Source organism: Sinohyriopsis cumingii, chromosome 12 (assembly GCF_028554795.1).
Source record: "Sinohyriopsis cumingii isolate HCF-2022 chromosome 12, ASM2855479v2, whole genome shotgun sequence".
NCBI lineage: Eukaryota > Metazoa > Mollusca > Bivalvia > Unionida > Unionidae > Sinohyriopsis > Sinohyriopsis cumingii.
Window position 1 is genome coordinate 116,390,593 of NC_142972.1, and position 22,859 is coordinate 116,413,451.

A 22,859-nucleotide genomic window follows, 5' to 3' on the forward strand; every position below is an offset into this window, starting at 1 on the left:
GCCGAGTGGTCTAAAGTGCTCACCGTTACGGATCACTGCCATCTCACCTCTGTCTGCATGGGTTCGAGTCTCGGGTTCGGCCAATGTAGGTATGTGAGAAAGCTTGCCAGTAGCTTCTCGTGGGTCGGTGGTTCTTTCAGGGGTTTCCCGGGTTCATCCACCACCATTAATACTGGCCGCCATGTATAGTCTATCTTGTGCTGAAAATGGCGTTAAACCCTACAACAAGAACAACAACAGCACCATCTTGCCAGCTACATTATAGCCGTGTATTGTACCATACCAATCATTTCCACCAGTGCTGACCTTGTATGAGGAACATGTTCTGAACCAGTATACTTCCTAATGAACATATTATATCTTAGGTTTGAAATTTTGTTAGAAATACGTTGTTGGTTCATAAAGGTAATATACCAACTTCCCATCAGTATTAACATCAATACGATTTACAACCTCTCCTAACTCTGAGAAAACTTGGGTGATTCATCCGAACTTGTGAACGAGTTCCAGAATGTCACTTTGGAAGTCTACCAAATTATGTGCCATCTAAAGAAAGCATGGAAATCTAAAAGAGTTTTCATTTTTATAAAATTCGGATACATTATAAGAGAAAAATCGCGTGCCCGTCTGTTTAAGTCCCAGAGAAAGTATGCGCTTTTGTAAATAGTTTTGAAAAGCATCCTAATGCAAGGACGTTAGTAACTGATGTGCGCAGTTTTGATTTGTCAGTTCACCAGGTACTATCATCTACTATTTGCAGTGTAAATGTGTTGTTTGCTTCCTTTAGCGGACTTGTACGTACTGTTCTTGTATGAATGTTACTACTATATCGACCGATGAGGTTACGAAATAACTCATACTTTTCTTGGCCAAAGTACGTCATTGGTAAGCATTTACGATGTAAGTATAATTATCGTGGAATTTTCCAAGTTGTAGCGATCAGATATGATATATACCTCGTAAATACATGTCATTCGGTTTTCGGCTTGGACATTAAGTAATTCGAGTAGTCAGAACATCTTTTGGTTGATTTTGGCTATCAAAGTTTTTGAAGAGGTTCCTTGTTATCGAAAGTATAACCTTGTGGCAGTACATTGATTGCATTTATGTTCCATTTAAGCATTGCACATTATTTTGGTATCAGACTTATAGCAGCAGCGAACACATACCTTGTCAGAGATGATCATTCGTACGTGCAAACTGATATTTACCGATCACTTTCTGTTTCGGATGTCATATCAAAACAATCGATGGATTAGGACTCGCTTTTACTGGAGAATTGAATTGGTGTTTTACAGGTTTTGTGGATCTTTCCAAACATTACAATTTTGATTTCTTCATTGGAGACCAAAATGACACGGATTTGTAGGTAATTCGCCTCGACACAAAAAGTACTCTGTCCATGCAATATCATTCCTCTTTACAATGTCACGAATTACTATTTTTGTACCATATTCATCACACACTAACGTTTGCATTCATATTTGATGTGTTACAAGACATTTGAATTTCTTTATGTTAATATCTTGTCTTGGCAGACTATTTCCTGGTATTTACAATGTTTTGTTTCATTTTGAACATTGATCTCAGCTACATGTAACACGAATACTTCCTCAGATGGGTCAAACAAGTACCATACTATTTAGGAAAAATCTAGAACGTGCTGCTAGATTTAAAGCATCTCTGGTGGGAGTCCACCAAGAACCTTCATCCACCGGAATAATTTATTTTATTCCATGATTATATTCTTATGCAGTGTATTCTACAGGTGACTTATCAAAGGTAGATTGCCAATTCTGCATTGCTGGATGGAGTCCGGATCAATATAGCCATGAGTATTATTGCTTGATATATAGTAAGGGATCATCTTCGTGCAATGCTGTATGTCAAGTGTCACATACATTAACGCTACAAGCGGCTACTTTGAAAATATTGTCCTAATGGGCCGCTATGACATTCTGCTCTTAAAACGGCAAAAAATTGTTCGAAACAATTGTCTTTTAGAATTGTCTTTTTCTCTTCATGAAAGGAATTGTGACTGCTGTTTTTTGAACTTGCCAATTGGGACTTTAGCAATTTCCTACGTGGACAAATTTAATACCCACTGCAAATGCAATAATCGTATCGACTTTCCGCGAATAAATTAAATATTGGCCTCAAGTATTTCACACTGATCATTACTGCGATGAACACATTGATACAAAACTGACTTACTGGGTCTGTTAATTTGTCCGGATACATGTACAAAACGACATGCGTGTTTTGTTCTCAATCTGTGTCGTGTTTTTGCTTTGGGGTTAACGCCAGTTTTCAGCGCAAAATAGGCAGTACATGGTGGCCAGTATAAATGATGGAGGAAGAACCAGGTAAAACCTCAGTGAGAACCACAAACCTACGATGAGCTACGGCAGATTTCTCATATACCCACATTCAGTAGAGCCTGAGACTCGAACCCACGCGGACAGAGGTGAGATGGCAGTGATCGGTACAGGCAAGCTCTTCAGACCAATCGGCTACCCGACTGGCTTTGTGGAAAGAGCGAGTTGAACGTAGCGCAGCGATAAAGCTGTAAGTCAATGCCATCAGGCCGAAACTTACTGATACGCTATAACTAATTAGTTATTTTCCTTCCATGTATGCGGTTTTGCATTCACTAGATGCCTCTCTTTTTATACACGGTGTGCATGGATTAAAAACAAATTTGAATTTTTAGAGGTTCGATTAGGTGTGGTCTGTTACGGTGAAGAGACGCAGCGAGGCCTTGAGGCAGCGACACATTCATAGACCGTACGTCCGTATCAAATACGTTTTTACCCTTCGTTGGAAAACAAAAATTGGGAGCACTTTAGTATTTATTACATTCCCTTTTTGTGATGTCCAAAAGTCTTTGATCCAAGCATGTGATATTCAAAGTAAAGAAACCTCAAAACGACTCAGTACACCTAAGAAAATCGTCTACTGGATACAAGTTTAAAAACACGCCCAAAATTGTATTGGCTACTTGCGACACGGCAATACGGACTAAATATACGTATAAAACCAATTTCAAACAATTAAATTTCGCATATGTTCCAGAATGGCGTTGATACACACATGCATGAGCACTCTAATGATAGAACTGATAATTAAATGAGAATAGTGGCAACTTTCTCGTGACTTACGTATCGACTGTGCATTAGCCGAATATGAGTAGTGATTTTGTGCAGTAGAAATCGTACTTCATTTCATACTTTGTTCGTATCATTATCGACCTTTCACATCTCGCTTCAAATGAGAAGCACTTGTACAGAAAATCGAAATATGTCTCCTTTTTTATCAAACACAGAAAACATTCAATAACTTATTTAGTAATGAAATGGTATTTTGTAGCAATGAAATGGCATTTACAACTTATGTGGTAAGGAAATGGAAGCTATTTAGTAAAGAAATAGCATTTCCAACTCAGAAAACATTCAATAGCTTACGATGTAATGAAATGGCATTTTCAACTATGATTTTGTCATAAATATCCAGTGTACTCAAGAAATATGTTGCTATCATTTCATTGTCTTCTAACATTTTCAGATTTCTATAAATTGCTCTCCTAGAGTTCATTCATTATGATATGACAATTTTATTCTTTGCTGTAGAGTGTGTTTTAATTTTGATGGAAGTACTCTGTACGAAGCATACCCTGAACTACGATGACCAATTTATTAACATTCATAGTGATTTTCTACTGGTCAGTATGTACACAGCCACTACAAATATTAGTGGCAGTATTAATATCTGAACCACTTCCTTAACTGGCATGAAAAAGACGTAATAAGGCATAAAAATACAATATACACGAACGATGCAAAATGGAATCTGCTAACGTTCGTCAGGAAACAAGGTTAATGTTGATGAAAACAAAAGCATTAGGTCATCTTGCATAAACACATGGTCCTAATAACTCTAAACACAAGTTCATATACCTAGAATTTGTAATTGTAATGACTGAACGTGCAATCAAGATCAAATGTGTTACTTTCTAAAGAATCTCGATAGGTTAGCTTACCCTAGTCGTTGTGTGCTGGTAAAAGGCGACAACGGTTTAACCTAGAGAGTAACTCTTTATTCTTCTTCATTCAGCAGAAACATAGATCCCCTACTGCCCCGACAAAAATATCACCTCTAGCTTAGATATATATTACCTCCAGCCACAGCAAAACTACCCCCCCCCTCCGCCACGACATATATCTCTCCAACCAGGACAAAAAATATCCTCCCCAGCAACAACACTCAATGTTATCCTCTGACACTAGCAGTTGTCTCAAGAACACGAAATCATTATTACATCAAATATATAAAACTTTGTCAGAGTTTGACGTAGAAATTACACAATGTTTAAAGTCTTGGCCGAATGTTTGAATGTAAACTATTGTCCACTGCTGGGCACAAAGTGTCCCAATATCGAATCAAGGTTTCCAGAGCACAGTTATGCGATATGTCAGGTTTGTCTAAAGATAACGGAAACATCTGCCTCAAAATTATTCATTTAGGCAGAAAATGGTGCCTCGTCGCCTAGAAAATTTGGTCTAGATGATCAAACTCTAAATAGTCATTGGACTCTCTCAAGAAATCTACGTATCCAATTAGGTCTGGCAAGATTTCAGAGGTCACCAAATATCTCGCTCGTAGACAGCCATCATCGTTAACCAAGTTTCCTACATGATCGAGGGAAGGGGTGCGCACAGCTGGAATGGACTCATAAATAGGCAGTTTTCGATTTCTGGTCTGTGTTTGTACAAATACATCCTTTCCATTAGATACTCCTGTAATGGCTTCTCTCTGGTACGTAGTCATACTTTTGATGTTAAACATACAAAGTATCCTTTAGAAGTCAGTTGCCCCTAACATTTTCAGCCAATGTACAAAGCACTGCTGATACACGCTATTGGTTATTTCGCATTACATACAAAGGGAGGCAACTATGAAATTCAACAGATGTCGCTAGGACAAATCAATGAAATATCTGATCGACACACGAAGATGTAGATACGGTTAACATATCGGAACCTTGGCTGGCAAAGCTGAGTCACAGTGTGATGAGTAAAGATCGCCAGAACCTAATCTGGTCTTAGAAAATTCCAATTGTACCAGCATATAAAATAATGTCAGGTTCAAGTCAAGGTCACCAGAACATAACTAGGTATTTGAGGCCTCTGCATATCGAATTGAGAGTGATATTTAATTAAAAACTTCCCAATATATGTCGCTTACAAACACTGAATGACAGACGGAGAACGAATAATGCCTGCCTACGGCAAGTCATAGGGAAGGGTGGGGGCACAATTACAATAACTACATCTAAAATCTTCGTTTCCTGGATTATTGGTATAATTACTCCGAGATCAAAAGCCTCTCAAACGCATTTGTTCCATCTCATCAGTCCTACACAGTCGACAATAAAACCAAGTATTCTTAAAAGTAAGACATCCCAAGAGATCAAAATAGGAAATATTGGTCATTATACACTGTCGGCAGCAAACGAAAACGATATGCCTAGGTTTACTTTACATTTATTCTCTTCGCTGAACATTTCTTAACGTTAATTTTATGATTTAAAATCCCAAATGCCAGAGATTCATTTTAATCGTTGATGCGAAAATGTCCCGTTTTGTGACCATGCATATGCTGATCGAGCGAAGCCTGCTTCTACTGTTTTTGATTTATGAAATATAAAAATATATTGTTTATAATTCTTGAAGATTAAATAAAGATACTTTATGTTTAAGTATGTATGGTATCAATTACTTAAAATATACGGAATGATCGACTATTCAAGAAATCAAAATGATTAGCAAATGAATAGCCGCAAGCATATTCGACGAGATAGTGATTGGTTGTTTAGAAGAATCCAAGAAAACATTGGTCTACTTATGATGATTGGCTGTCTAGAAGATAGTGATTTTATGCTTCGAAGAATCCGAGAATGGTTATAGGTCTACACAATATTGTGATTAGCTGTTTAGAAGATGTAGTGATTGGCTGTTTGGCTATTTAGAAGATATAGTGATTGGCTGTTTAGAATATATAATGATTGGCTGTTTAGAAGATATAGATATTGGATGTTTGGCTATTTAGAAGATATAGTGATTGGCTGTTTAGAAGACATAGTGATTGGCTGTTTGGCTATTTACAAGATATAGTGATTGACTGTTTAGAAGATGTAGTGATTGGCTGTTTCCAATAGTCCAGTGAGGCATGCATAGGTCCACACAGATTTTATGAACCACGGTATTTAAAATAGCTAAGTCAATGTTTTTGTCAATATTGTTGTTGTTGTTGTTGTGGGGTTTAATTGCATTTTTCAGCACACGATAAGCTATGCATGGCGGCCAGTATTAATGGTGGAGGAAGAACCCAGGAAAACTCCGGTAAGAACCAGCGACCCACGAGAAGCTACTGGCAAGCTTTCTCACATACCCACATCAGCCGAATCCTAGACTCGAACCAACGCAGACAGAGGTGAGATGTCAACAGTGTACCGTATATACTATTTTGTAAGTCTTATGCAACTGCAAGCTGCATAGACCCATATCTGTTTTGCATAATGTGACAGCAGATACGGGTATATGTACATTGTTAGGACCAATCAATAGAAATAAACAACATAGAGCCTGATCCACCATCGCATAATGCGCTAGCAGGCCAGTTCATAACAACACAACTTGTAGATGGAAAACCTTGTTACATTTATGTCCGTTTGTCCTTAAGTCCCGAAAACCTTGTTAGTAAGACTGCATAAAACCACTATATACACAGACAAATTAATTTTGACTGCATTATTTGGTTTCATATGTAGATGAACTTACTAGAGTTTAGGACATAGCAGCTTTTTTCGATCGCAATTTTCTGACCTTTGTTCACACAATGTTAAAGTCGTCAAGCAAAAACCATTCAAGATGTACATTTCGTAGCCATGTTTGTATCTATACATATATTACCAGGTGAGTATGAAGGTAATTTCAGAATATCGTTTGTTCAGTTTTACATATTGGGCCTGGCTTTTGCTGTAAATTACTTTCCAGCAAGATAAAACGAAAATCACACCCGGTACAAGTCAAAATTGACACACACACACACACACACACACACACACACACACATATATATATATATATATATATATGACAATGTCCAGATTAGATTTTCATGCAAATGAAGCAATATTTCACATTTCTTTCAACGTTTTGATTGTTTGGACTTACACGTAAGCATTTTTGCATTAGGTCCATACGCTTGGGGGCATACTTGAGTTAGACAAATGAAATTGTGCTTGCATGTTCATTTTCCTTTTCATTTGTAGACGATCTGAATAGAGCCTTAGACCATTACATGAGCTTTTCAATTTTGTAAAAATTTGTTTTAACTTGCTTGACATCTGAAGAATTTTTTAGCACATTATTCAAAAACCTGATGAGGAAGACAAATGAAGTTTAATACAAATTGTGTGTATGCATACTTATTTAGTCTGATTAGATTTTCAGGCAATTACAACAATTTTTCATTATTCTGTACACATTTATAATTATTTCTGCACAAACTTTGTTTGCAGGAGTAAGCAAACGCGGCTCAAGGCCCAAAACAGAATTTTCTCAATTGTCACTCATGTTTGAACATACTGGACGCTGCAATTTTTAGTGAAACTTGTCAATGCGATTAAAAAAACAACACTCGAGGTTGACAAATACAATTATATACACATGTCTGTATGCATATGTAATATAACCTGGTTTAATTATCATGCAATTATTGTTAATCCGGGATTTGCACTTTTTGGCAGTGTGATCTTATGTGATTTACAAAACACGAATATAGTTTTATCTCAGATTTTAAAAAGAAGATAAAGTGACTTGCATAAAAGATCAAGAAGGAAATTCGAAATATGTGTATTTCACCAAAAAGTATTGCGAATGCTTGGCTAATTGCTATGGTACTAGACACGATCAGGTCTCAGTTCAAAATGTTCCCGTTGAAAAGGCGTTAGCAATAGGATGGTGAGACACTGAACAAGTCAATGATGTTGGTTTCATTTATACAGACTATCCTTGAAATGAAAAGTTTAAAGCATCGAATGTTCACTAACTATAATGGAATTATAAAATCTGATATACAACTGACTATAAAGTAACCATTATCTACAAAACTGTTTAACAGAGAGAGAGTTTGCCAATTTCTCAGAAGTACGCGAAGCGTATTTGAGTTTCTATGTAGTGTTTTGCTTTTTTATGTAGTGTTTTCCGTTTTTATGTAGTGTTTTGAGTTTTCATGTAGCGTTTTGCATTTTTATGTAGTTTCGCGTTTTTATGTAGAATTGCCTTGTTTTGCGTTTTTACGTAATGTTTTGCGTTTTTACATAGTTTTGCGTTTTCATCTAGTTTTGAGTTTTTATGTAGTGTTTTGCATTTGTATGCACTTTTGCGTTTTTATGTTGTGTTTTGCGTTTTTATGTAGTGTTTTGCGATAATTTGTTTCAATCCACATGCTGATTAGAAAATAATTTTAAACTAGGTCAAATTACTCATCATCATCTTCTTTTTTTTTCTCTCTCTCTCTCCCTCTCTCTGTCTCTCTCTCTCTCTCTCTCAAATTTCACCAAGGGAGTTATACTGACTCTGTAATCGGTTGATTTTGATGTCTTTCAACATCTTAAACATCAACACTCCATGCGCTTGTCCGCCCGTCCAAGTATCTAGTGTGCCTGTATGCATATTCTCCAGACTGTGGCATCTTGTACTACAAGAACATGTATAGTTTAATGGCCGTCTCTTAGACATGTGTTCTAATACCATTCATTCAACACGATTGCAATATTCAGGGCCGGATTAAGGCTAAAGGTTTATGGTTATGGTCCGGGTTTAGGGTTAATTCAATATAGAATTGAGTTGTTAAAGGAGGGCCTACAAAATATGAGGGCCCATGGTTATAGCCCTACTATCTAAGATGTTTATCCAGCCCTGAAGCCATTAATGCATAATAACGAGTTTTCTTCGTATGAAACCTCGGTAACAAATTTTACCTTGCATCACGAGTAATGAAATATACATATGGCCACTGGAAGGCAAAGCTTTCTATATCTGCATCTGTAGATGTTACAATCGTGTAAACAGAAGTATCAGGTGTCCGTCCACGGCCAATCATCCGTATCTCTATGCCCTCAGAGAACAACAAAAATTCATCCGGAGCTGGAACAAAATATTTATAAATTATTAGTACTAGTAGTAAGCTTTGTTTTTATTGTTGTAGAAGAAGAGTAGTAGTAGTAGTAGTAGTTAGAGTGGTAGTATAAATAATGGTAGTAGTAGTAGTAGCAGTAGTAGTTCTTCATTTGCTTTCGGTTTAGTTAAAAGTTCTGAAGACAACACAAATAACTATGTTGACACATACTAATGCTTAAATCGTTTATTTTGAATAACAGTAGAACTTAGGTCAAGTAACTTAGTAAGCTCGGCATTATTGTAAAAGTAAAGAATCAGAACACTAGCACTGGAATGGCCCCAGGTACTTTTGAAAATATCTCTTTGTGATTTAGATGTCTCTTTCCCTAGCGACATTACATGGAATGTTAGGGAAAATCTCAATCTACCCACAGTATATATATATATATATATATATATATATATATATATATATATATATATATATATATATATATATATATAATCTTTTCTCTCTCTGTACGCAAAAACACAAAGCCGTCAAAGTGACTTAGATTTAAATTCTCGTCGATGCAAATTTTAAAGACATAACTGGGATACTATTTGGCCTCGAAGCCAAGTTGCCAAAATTCCCAGCGATATGAAGATATCTATTGCAAGCAGAATTTCGAGGGAACAGCTGACTTCAAAGATCGGGTTCCTCGTTACTCTTGTTTTATTGTATTTGTTTTATGTGTGTTTTTTTTCCTTTGGTTTTGTGTTGGCTGTAGTGCCTTTTATATTTGTTACATATCTCTTCACATATGTGAACAAATACTTGTTTCTTTCTTTCAACTACTTAATTTCAACATTGCTCTGATATGTCATTATAGAAATTCACTCGGTATAAAGACTCGTAGAATTTCTCCGACTATGAAAGTAATGATTGAAACAAGGAAGAATATTGTTACCCGATAGGATTTTGAATGTTCCCTGCTAAAATAGAAAGAAAGAAAAAAAAATACCAAATTAGCATCAAGGAAAAATGTACATGAGATCAGGATTTCAATGGCAAGAGAAGACTATTATTTAGTTTTAGTTCGTTGATCGTGGTATATTATGTAATTTGCCGCAAAATGTATTAAGCCTCTTTCTGGTATCTGTTGTGTGATTCAGCAACAGAAACATTATACCAAGATCAATTCAGATTAGACAAAATAAACAACATTAAAAAGTCTTCAATGGTTGTACAGCTATGGAGATGGGTAGCAGTTGAGACAAATGGCGGTTCCAGCGCACTTTCATCACTGCGTGATGAATGAGTGGTCAGGAGAGCCTCCATAGAATTCTACTGTTGGAGATTGGGGTTTCTGGCTCACTTGTTCCTGATGCCTCCAAAAAATGCTCACTATAGAAGAAAATGGGGCTTCAGGCTCATCTGCTTAGTCTAGGTGAGTGTGAACCCTAATAGAACTCTATTACTGTGTTATGGGGGTTCTGGCTCACCTGGGATCGAAGTCTTTTTTGCTCACCCACGTGGTCTAGGTGAGTGAGACCTTCCGTGGAACTGGATTACGAGAGTTCTGGCTTACGTTCATAACTGCGTGATAAAGGAATGTTTCCACTGAACTGTGTTATGTGGGTTCTGGTTCACTGTATTAGAAAAGTGTTTGTAACATAATGATGTCTCTTCCATGTTATCCCTGGAGTGTAGATAACTTAGGTTAGAGTGAGAAGAGCTCTGATCCAGAGCTTGAATTAAGTGAGAAGGAGTCACAAGAATGTTGAAGCGTGCGAAGAAGTTGATATCGTACGCGAATAAGGATTGGAGTTATGTGCCTGAGATGATCTATTGTGAAGAAAATGAAGAAGAGGAAGAGGAGGAGAGAGTGAAGTGTAATCATAGTCACCAACGTCCAGTCCAGCGCTAAAATCAACAGTATTAACTTATGAATAAGTATAATCGTTTTCATTTGTCAGCGAAATTAATTTTATTACTGGCTGAATAAGGTGACACGAATGCAGTTACTGCATTCTGTGAAATTCATAAAATTTGAGTATGTGTTTAAGCGTATCTTGGAAAAGATGGGATTTCACGAGCATGCTTTGGAGCTTGAAGGAGGAGTACCATAAGATTATTTAGGAGGCGGCATCGTAGTCAGAGAAGCAGTGGGAATCCACGAGTTTAAGTGTTCAGAATAGCTAAACCACTTGACGAGGGATTTTTTTCCCTTTGGTAGGGATGTCTTTTTCAACTCTGAGATGTCCTGGTTTGTCTTTTGTAATTCATGTTCGTAAAACAAAACCTAGGATGGGTTCTCCTGAGGAATCATAAAGGGTGTAGGTACTAGTTTTTTGAACGGTATCGACGACGAAGACTTCTTCCGTCCATATGGGAGTTATCCTTTTTAGAAGGTGAATTTTTGTCTGCTGGTTCTGAGGGGATCTCTACTTAAAATTTCTGTCTAAAACATAAGGCCTCTGTGACCTGCTGTTTTGATCTTTGGAGGAGGCTTCTGCGGGGGTCATTCGAATGCTTCAATACCAGGTCTGATTGTAGTGGTCGACGAGATCTGGCAGGAAATCTAAGTGTCGGTTAGCATTATCGCTGGTAAAAAGTTTTCCACATGCGATTTTTGAGAATTCGGTTAAATTGTTCCATGAAAGAGGCATAGAAAGGATTACGAGTACTGTACAGAGTAATGTTAAATTTTTGAAGCCAGTCTGAGTCGGTTTTATTGTAAAACTCACTTCCATGATCTGCCCAAAGTTTATTGAGTTTTCGTGTGAGACTATCCAGTGCTTCTACGATGAAAGTTCCTTTTTTGTTTTTAAGTGAAATGACTCTGCCTTATTTACTGAAGACGTCAATAACCGTCATGAGTTAGTGGAAACGATCGTAGTAGGCGCTTTAATCACTGATGTCGACTAGATCTGCTGACCATATATGGTCTACATCTACAGAGATGACTATGCATCGTGGAAAATGCGTACGTGCGGGTTTATGCAGCTCATCTGCGAGATATATGCCCCAGCTTATGTTTAGTGCCAATGATGTCTTGTACGAGAGCTCGGTCTGCACATTCTGTAAAATGTTTAGGCTTGAATTCATTTAAGTCTCTCAGTATGACACTTTATCATCGGGATGATCTCTGTAGCAGATATCGTGACGCATGGCAAAAGCATCGACATCGTCGTATGGTTCCTGACCTGGAAGTGGCTGATCGTGTTCATCCAGCTGCTGTTCTAAGGGATTATATGGCCCTGTATATTTATGTCCTGGCAATTTCCATGCACCTTTAGGTCTGGGACGTTTTCTGATTAGAGCATGAGCATCCATGACTCCCCCGAGAATTTGTCTATGTCCGCATACTTTACAATCTCCCACGCACATATTTCTTTCCATTCGAAGGTCTTTGCAGCTCGTATTGAGCTCGCAATGTATACAATGATGCATGTATTATACATTTTGTAAGATGAAATGTGATTTTTGTAGATCCGTACACAGAACATCTGGATTGGATCATGAGGCGTTTATATTTGGTGACCACCTGGACGGGGTTGGCACTCTCCGTCTTGGCCTTACACTTGAGGTACCACGAGTCCATGATGGATATTATTTAAGGTATATAAGATAACAACAGCGATCTATTTCTACAGCTGTGGAGACAACTTGGCTTCGACTGGAATGTATGTCCTGATGACCTTATATGAAATGCTATTATTCTTTCGATAGCCACGATGGGTGATGGCACGCTTTTGTCAGTTTCGCTTGACATTGCCCATGACTGCGTTTTGAGAAGCTTCGGTGATGGCCTCTTGGCTTTAGCTAGTCCTTAAGGCGATAGGATGTTAGTGAATAACTTGGAAGTCATAGTTTTCATGAAGGGAACGATGGCTGAGAAATGATGCCTTCGTCTCGTTGTCTTAGAGTTGTCATTTTCCTAGACATATCTATGCAATGATATTAATTTTTCCACTGGGGACATCGAGTGTACTGAGGTGACTGGAGCGTAACAGAGATAATCCACTCCTGGAGCCACCGTCCATCGGATTTTGATGTCGGCGTCAGAGTCTTTAAGACGCTTGGTATGTTTAGGGACATCGAAGTGAAAGATGGGATACATGTTAGCAAAATCATCAAACGAGATCTGCGTCCCTGTGTCGACGTCTTGATACTTCTGCATGGCTTCTAACAGCATCATGTAAACGCGAGAATAAATTATAGTTCCTACACCGAAGCTGCACTTGAGTTCTTGCTCTAAGTATTGTCTGGAGTTGATTTGGACGTGAATGGGAGATAGACCTACGTTATTAAATATGAGCTTGTTTTGAGTTTGTGGCTGAAGAGCGTTAAGCTGCTCTGCAAGCTGAAAGAAGACGAAGAAGTGTCTTTGAAGTTCGCTGCCCGGATTGGTGGCGGATCTCCATGAGGTGTCCTTAGCCACCGTAAACAGCTGCATGTACAGTGTTTTGGAGAATCTAGCCAGAGTCGTTTCAATTCGAGTATGTGCGCAGTGGAGAATGTGATTGTTTGATATCCACATCGTTAACCACGTCATCGGCAAGAGCTGCTATTCTGTGCATGTATTGGGCGGATGAGTCTCTTTTGAGCACTAGCGTGTGTTTGACGCCTCTGAAGATGGTACGGTCATCTCGACATACACCGAAGAAGCTGCTGGGAAGAAGAAATATGCAGATCTCGTGGCTAGTATCCGTCAGAGCACGTCGAGGAGAAAATCCCACGTTGTAGGTAGAAGTACTTGCGAGAGAGATATTGGTTCTGAAAATTTGTGCGATCACTTGGTCATCACTGGGCAAAGTTGCCTCAGGAATTATATTCGTAATGGCAGTAACTTCGTTACTCACCGCCGCACTTGTGTTAGTATCTCTGAACCATCACATGTTGCTGGCGCACGATCGCATGTAGTCATCGCTGTACATGATCCAGTTTAGGATTGTACTGGCTTGAGGTAAGGAGCCAATGATTTCTTCGACAGTCTGATTGTTCAGTTGATATTAAGCCGACTTGAATAACGACCATCCGTTATTTTGGAGCGTGATTTGCGCATTGGCTGCATAGTCCGCTGGTGGGACGGCATTAGTTTATATTTTCCGCGGATTCCAGAAAGAACTTATGGGGAAACAGGTACACATAATTGTCAAGCGTCTCTATTTTTCGATGGGCGCTCGCGTTGAGATTGATGGTGCTAGTGTCATGATACTCCACATCGTATTCGGTGGTGGAATCTTTCACGGCAGTATCATCGATGAGGAGAAGATTATCGGGAGAGAATCTCAAATATATGATGCTAATCTATGAAAGTGTGATAACAAATTTATTATCATCATTTTAAGCCATACCCTGACATGATGCCACCCAAGGATGCTACTGGTGTACCTTGTATCTTTTTATCAAGGTCTTGTAAAATTCCTACCGCCGTTCGTCCTGCGAGGCAGCTCCCGTTGCGTCCGCTTCGGCTGCCTTGAGAGCAATGGGTTCAGATTTAACGGAAATACCGGGAAGGGCTGCTCTTACGGAAGAAAAGAGGGTGTATAAATACCCATCGACATTTTTACTTCGGTATATGCGTGATGGTCTCATCGTATCTTTATTTCGTCTGCGAACACGTTTTTCCAGATTGATTGATCATCCACATCATGTCCTCGTACAAAATGCGATACTGATAGAATGTGACGAGTTTTTGATCCAGAAGATGATTGAGGACTTCCACCAGTTCGTTATCGTGTCTAAGACGATCTCGGTTGGAGTGTGAAAGTAGCGGACGCTGCCTGCACGACGGAGTCCTTGTGTAGTCTTCTTTTGTTCGATTTCCTGCTGATGCTTTATCACGTCCGATTTTCAAGCCTACCCTGTTTCTCCAGCTCTGACATAATACGTACGATGTCAATATCTTCACGAGTAAGAATTTCTGGTATCATCGAAAACAGATTCTTTTCATTTCCATATCTTCTTCATATACCTCACTAACCCTTACTCATCCCTCTGAATCAACCGGAAAGCAAAACGACTACTTGTCGCTGACAGATACTCCTCCTCTTGTATCTCTGACAATACTTGCTCTTTGAATCGATCAGTCTCTAATCCCGAGGGGATGGAAGGAAAATAGAAGACGGGAATTTCTTCCTTAGGAGGCACTATCCCTTGAGTTTTTTCTTTGGATCCCAGACGTTGTGCTGCTTTTTTGATCAGCTGAGGACCACAATCATATAATGCTGTGGGGCGTTTTTCTTTGTGTTGATGTTACTGGTGTTCATGGTTTATAATCAAATGTCCTTTGGGACGATGATAGGCTCTGGAAATTCAACTAATAATGAGGATAAAGTCAGTCGCTCTGTTGATGGCATTACGGGTCGTCTTAACATAAGCGGTCACAGTCTGACCAACCCAAAAGGCTGTGTTATCCACCTCCGGACGCCAGTGCTGGGCGATATTCTCAGGTGAACAGACTGGCCCAGACTAAGTTGTCGTTGACGGGTAGTGTCATGACGGAAAATCTCAATATGAGTGGCCTGATTTTGTATGGGCAGCCTTCAGCTATGGCAGGAACTTCTCGAACCGTAAGAGCCTCCGATCTGGATGTATCACTGGCCTAGAAATACGATGAAACGGAAGGTACAGTCAGTGGCAATGTCGCTGTGACTGGAGCGTTACCCGTTGCATGGCAAAGCACAAGCGATCTCACAATGTGCTACAGGCTATTGGAAATCAACGATACTGAATTTAGCCTGTACATGACTACATCTATGCAAGGTCAAAACTTATAAGGAGTTCTTATCTACTGGTCCATCACGGATAATACCCAATCAATCTCGTACTCTTAACTCAAATCGTTTGGAGGCAGGAATTATCCACAACAGGTGGAACACTCAGAAGAATGCTCACTATGGTGGCGGGTGCTAAATTGGTGGTGACCGATTATACACATACGGCCAACAACGATGTTGCCACAAAACATAGATGTGGATACGCGTCATGTCAGACTCAGCGTGGGATACGTGACCACTCCCTCTGAAAACACGGCTAATCGTAGTGGCATCAGAGTTTCAGCGTCATCCGAATACTCGGCGTACTTCCTAGCCTATCTGGTATTTTCAACAGATTTTTTGGCAGCTCCTGCAGTTGGAAACGAGTGATCGACCAACGAAGTCATTTCTCATTTTTGGCTGTAGATACAACTGACTGAAGCCGTGGCGATATAGAAATTTAGGATCAGAGGACGAAATAGTGTCAGCTCAAGAATTCTCCCATGGGGACTCGACGGTGTCAAACCTGATAATACTTCGGATGCCCTATACACCTGTGCAGCCACGATAGGATCTAACATGCTCGAAATTGTCATTGTAACCTCAAGTACGTACATGAATACTCCACGTTTAAATTCATTCACGACACTCACAGCAGATCCACACAATCGCGGCTTGAGTTATTTTCAGATTTTCACTCTGTAGGATATCATATAGAGCATGGCAGAAATCTAGGGCATCGCCATGAGTTGCATCAGTTGTTGTTTGACGATACGTATAGACAGGAGGCCTCTTATGCATCCAGTGACCAGCATGTGCTGAAGCAGAAGACGTTAGTACACGGAGCGTATACGTAGTCAGGCAGGCGGGAATGTCTCTCCGGAAGAGGCCTACGAGGGATGGAAAGAGGGCGAGATAGAACGATTAAATCTGTCAGTGGGCCAAATGCGGCAATGGGCTTCTCCGAGAGTCCATCAACCGCTACTGGATGGTCTTTACATTTTGTAACAATTGAGAGGCAGCACGGTTAGTTAAAACCATCGAGAGTCTTGTCCATAGCATTATTAACGAATTATATCAACACCTCGTAGAAACTATCGTGAAAACATTGTACTTCAAACGAAGACGTTTTGGTGGTCGATAAAAGATGAGGTTCATAAAAATGATGACGGCTGCATGGACAAGGTGGTCTCCAGAAAAAAACTTTTTCGAGGATATCGAGCCCTGCTTGGGTCTATCAACAAACTTAAGTTTTCAGCAGGTCGGACTGGAGTACGTGGAGGTGGAGACGATCCTGGCGGTGATGGCACTCAACGACCGTAAAGGCGAAATCGCTAGCGATAAGGCCCCTTTGTTTTAAAACATCTAGGCTATGGAAGCGCTTTTTAACGTGATCATCGTTAGCTTGTATGGGAAAATAGAGCTCAGTGTGGCTGTGGCTCCCTACGCGTATCTAGAAAATGTTCAACTAGAGAAAATAGAGCAGGAGCTGAGTTCTACAATCGACAAAAATATTGAAGGAACCACTGGAGTCCATGGGTTCACAGAGACAGAGATTTTATATTTCAAGCAATCAAAGATTTTGAAAAAGTCCATCTCAACGTGGCAAACATCGCTCTGGTGTACTATTATCTGTACCGATATCACTGAAAAATAACGGATAAGGGGTTACACGTCACAGAATCACAACAATATCTGGACCGTGTGAAATTGAAAGTGATTGCTAAGACGCTGTAGGATCTCGTTAAATTAAAACAGCTGACCAAAATCACACAGGGTTTAAACATATATCCTCTGTGGTTGGTGGGAGAAAAAGTATCTGAGTTCAACAATGATGAAATGTATTTGTACCTCAGATTCTTAAAGGAGTACATACACAACTTGCACTGCTGCTGCAGAATTTAGTCGACGCAGAATGATCATTGACTTTAACATTATCAGCGAAAACTTACATATAGAGCAACGTCACGAGCTATTAGCGTATTATCGCTATTACCACCGGAGAGTCTACGTCTACAAACACGCGTACCGACGTTACAAGCGCATCTTGAGAGTCGTTTCGATGAATCCGCTGATCATTACTACAACGAGCGTGATTTCCACAGGTGCACTAGCTAATCCGGTGATGTTGATTTTATCCGGAGCTGGACTAACTATGCAGTCACTGATGAAACGTCTCGAGCCAAGATTGGAGGACATAAATGTACCAAAAAGGTTATGCTGACCTTTTTGAAAATGCTCAATTAAATCTGTTCGTATCTGAGAGGAGCGACTTTCGATATGACGTTGCTGATTAGCGAAATTAGAACGATGGGGAATCTCATTGTAGTCATAGTGAAAAATCAATGTACGACTCTTAGCCGATTCGAAAAACTATACGATCAAAAATATAAAGAGAATATCCGACTAAGAGGTCTTTGTGATCGATGTGATTTTGCAACACCCCGAAACGCTCCAAGAAGCCATTGCCAAAGTCTTACGAAATCACGGTGGCTGTGAACATCGAACTGATGTTGACGAAAGTACAAGGAGCAGCGCGTGGGCAGGCCTTATTGACGCGAGAGCAACGGTAAGACTTATCCAGAGATGGCGGTGGAAAATCTACTACAACGAGCATCTGATTAGGCAGCGCTGCATGCGATGTCTAAGCGAAAACACGTTGAAGAAAATTTTAATATTATATTAGTGTAGAATACCTTGGAGGAGGTCAAACGCCATGTGGATGATACGCGGTATTTCACCTATACATTATAGAAAATCGGAAAGATATCGAGAAGGCCATCGTCAACGCGTTCTATCCCAGCATCGATATCAGCGTAGATCTCACTCTAACCAAAGTCGTTGGCACAGGGCACGATCTCGTATTACTCACAGCGGCTTAGCAGAAAAACCTCTACCACAGTGGCACGCTTACCATCTCGTACGGTAAAGAGCCTCATGTGCAAGCATTGTATCTCTTGCATGCATCGAGAAGAACTCCTGAAGCTGCTGTACAGATCAGTATAATAACATACAAAAGGAGTGAAAGCATGGTCTATGAAAAGAAATTGCTATCCGTCAGGTCTTATATCTAAATTGCATACCCGAATATCTAACTTGTCTCCGTTGGAATGAAAAACGGAATAGCCGATAGAAAGCTATCATCGATGTGCTTCAAACACAATGCGATGATATTATATCGTAGCCCTCACTCCATGGATGAACATGTGAAGGATGAAATAAGCCGTCGTGCTAAATCTCACCACGTGACTGATTTTAGTTCATATGCTACTTGCTTCTCCTTCCGTATTATCGTCGTAACGACTTAACACGGGATGCACTTTCCACTGCGTCATGCTTAATCTTAGCTAGAAACTCGTTCAACAACTCTGAATGGTTTTTGGATGTCTGAGTCGTTTTGGTTTTTTCGCATTAATATTTAATCGATCGGATGTTTCGTCCACCGCAGCGCTGACACACTTGGAGTTGACCACGAACTCCTTCATGACATCCCAGACAATGTGTAATCCTTGGACTTCCAAGCTTAATCAAAGCATAATGCTACGCACAGTACTCTCTCGCACAAGACTTGTTGCACTTTTCCCTACTGCCCGAGAAAACCGCACAACACTTCTTAGTACCACGTAGAGGTATGGTGCTATATAATATAGAATAAATGTTTTGTGCAATGCAGTTAAGGAATGCAAATGAACAAGCAATTAAAGACATGAATTACAAAACTATATTATGTAGTATCTCTATCATCGCAGGGATAGACTAAAATCTTGTTGGATATGGAAGCAAATTCAAGTTGATCCAGGAAGAGTTTATTCTTCGTGATTATATCGCTCGTCGACTAACGAGCATCGCTTAGTCGATACAGAGTACTCCGGTGACCTATCCCAGATCAAATGTTGCTCTGTGCGAATTTACTGTATTACCATCACCATTTCGTGTACATGGAAGACTTCAGCCGATTATGGCGATCTCAGTATACGCAGCATAATATTCATGGCTATTTATGGTATTGCTGCTTACAATGCTTTCCTCAGTCCGAAAAACTCACCTCTCGTCGTGATACTGTCAAGGCCTACTGGTTGTTCAGATGCCACGTGAGGAAGCATTACAGTTCGACAACCACAACAAACAATACGCGCACACGTATTATATTGTCTCCGACTCGGATGCCATCCTTGAAAAAGTACATGGACCTTCGCCAGATCCCATTCATTCTTTTACTCAAATAGAACATAATCATATGACTTTGTGTGATCGGATATAAAATCTGCTGCTCTGCTGATGAATGGTTGTCTTCGTGGTACCAACAACAACGGTGGGAGGACTGTGTTATGTGCTTCTTTGAGCTACTAGTCACTGAATGGAAACGCATCAACGAACTTTGAAAAATCCAACACCCCTCACTCCACTCGCCTCCTATGAACTCAAACAGCACAAAGCAGCACATCAATGCCACACCTGTGAAGACTACTTTCAACCTCATGATAAAAATGTCAGCTATCATTGTCATATCCCCGGCCACTAAAGAGGAGCTGCTCATGCTGATTGTAATCTATGCTTCAAAGATCCAGAATTTTTTACATTCATCGCTCATGATCTACGAGGATATGATGGACACTTCATCATCGGAGAACGCAGCCATCTATGAGTCAAGACCCTTCTTGCTGAAGTGGGAACTCACATCAAATGCATCCCTCAATAATTTCAAAAAATACATGTAGTTTTATATGTCCCTTTTGTTTAATCGAGTTTATGGAGTCGTCGTTAGAAGAACTCGCTCATTCATGCCCCAAGTTCACACATCTCGAAACTGAATTTGGAGATCTTAGTCCTCCCCTGCAACGAAAAGGAGTTTATCCCTACGAGTACATCGATGCGTGGTTCAAATTCGTTAAAACCTCCTTTCCTGCTCTGGAAGACTTATATTCTCACATAAATCTCTACAACATCACAGAGACGGAGTATCAGTTCGCAAACAAAATATAAAATGATCTAGGTTGTCACACGTGCGGAGATTATCACCATCTGTACTTGAAAACAGACATACTTCAACTCATGGATGTCTTCGAAAATTTCAGACGCACGTGTCAAGATCATTACCAGCTAGATCCACTCTGGCATTTCCCCTCACCAGGACTTTTATGGGATGGTTTTCTCAAGACGAGTCAAGTTGAACTTGAACTCTTCCAAGATCCAGATATGTTCATGTTCACAGAGAGCATGATTCGAAGAGGCATCAGCACCATCAGCCAAAAGCGCGCTGTGGCCAATAACAAATACATGAAACACTATGATCCTAACAAACCCTCCACCTACATTCTATATCTTAATTTCAATTATCTATACGATTCTGACATGTCACAATCCCTTCCCGTGGGAGATTTTGAATGAATCACTGGAGAACAGTTCCTCCAAGAAAGACAAGCAGGATGACTGGGTCTGTTTGGTCGAATTCGATCTGGCGTATCCCTCTCATCTCCGTGACGCTTATAACGATTATCCTTTATAACGATTATCCTTTATGCGCTGAACCACTCATCATAACACCCTCCATGCTTTCTCCTCCATGACTCCAATAAAAAACACAATTCGTCATCGGAGATGCCAAGATAAAAAGCTCGTACCAAATCTTCATCGCAAAGACACTACATGATACATTATCGAATACTCGAACAAGCTCTTCAACATGGACGCATTCGTAAATAGATTCACCGAGATCTCAAGTTTAAACAATCTCCATGGATGAAATTCTACGTCGAATTCAATACCCAACAACGCGCCAAAACCACAACGTTCTTCGGAAGAAAAAAATCTTTTAACTCATGAACAACAGGGTCTTTATAAAAGCCATCGAAAACATCAGACACAGAAAAAAAAATCAAAATCATCAATAACCCAAGCCGACGAGATAAACTCGTAGCCAACGATAACTTCGTTAGGATGAAAATCTTCAACAAAGTACTGGTCACCATCGAATCCAAAAAAACACATCTTATGCTCGATAAACTCATCTACGCCGGTCCATCCGTTCGCGACCTCTCCAAAATGCTCATGCTCGTGTTGCATGACGACTTTATCCAACGACACTACGGAGATAAAGCCATATTACTCATGACGGATACCGACTCGCACGTCTACGAAATTTGCACTGTCGATGTCTACGGAGACCTCTATCGACATCGAGATATATTTGATCTCAACGATTATCCAGAAACAAGCGCATTTCACTGTAAGGCAATGAAAAGAAACTTGGAAAATTCAAAGATAAAACTTGTAGAATACCCATCACATAAATAAATAGGACTTCGATCCAAAATATATTGCGTCACACTCGAGGAAGATACTATCATGACATAAGCCAAAGGAGTAATAAATATAAAAAACAGTCATCGGTCACATTGCTACTATCGGTCATTACAGACAATCTTTACAAGGACATCTACAATATTACTTCATGAGAACTTTCAGATCACAAAGACAACAAAATAGGACTATGCTCCTTAGACGATAAACGCTAATCCATCGACGCTATTCACATACTCGCCCATGGACTTTATTGCACAGAGTGAGCCAGAAACCCCATAATACAGTATTAATGTTCTATGAGGTTTCACACTCACCTAGACCACGCAGGTGAGCCGGGACCGCCATTTTCTCCTAAAGTGAGCGTTGTTTTGGAGACATCAGGAACAAGCGAACCAGAACCACCATTCCCAAGTAGCAGAGTTCAATGGAGGCTCACCTGCTCACTCCTTCATCGCGCAATGATGAAAGTGAGACAGAAGGCCAATTTTTCTACTCTACTATGAGCTACCTCAGGCCTCATCGGCATTCTACAGATAACAAAAACATTCTCCAAGTAAGTTTATCTATATTACTGATATTTTTCATGCGTTTCAAAAGACAATAAACTTGGTTCACACGGAGATG

At 39.8% G+C, this 22,859-nt stretch overlaps 1 protein-coding gene across 1 annotated transcript in view; it reads right to left on the bottom strand.

Annotated features, from left to right (window-relative positions):
- LOC149787303 (uncharacterized) overlaps positions 1 to 22,859 on the bottom strand; it is a 107,782-nt gene that overhangs the window by 75,762 nt on the left and 9,161 nt on the right. The window contains exon 4 of the mRNA XM_089977840.1: positions 9,047 to 9,212. Within this exon, the coding sequence (XP_089833966.1) occupies positions 9,047 to 9,212 (166 nt within the window). The remainder of the gene's footprint in view (positions 1 to 9,046; positions 9,213 to 22,859) is intronic.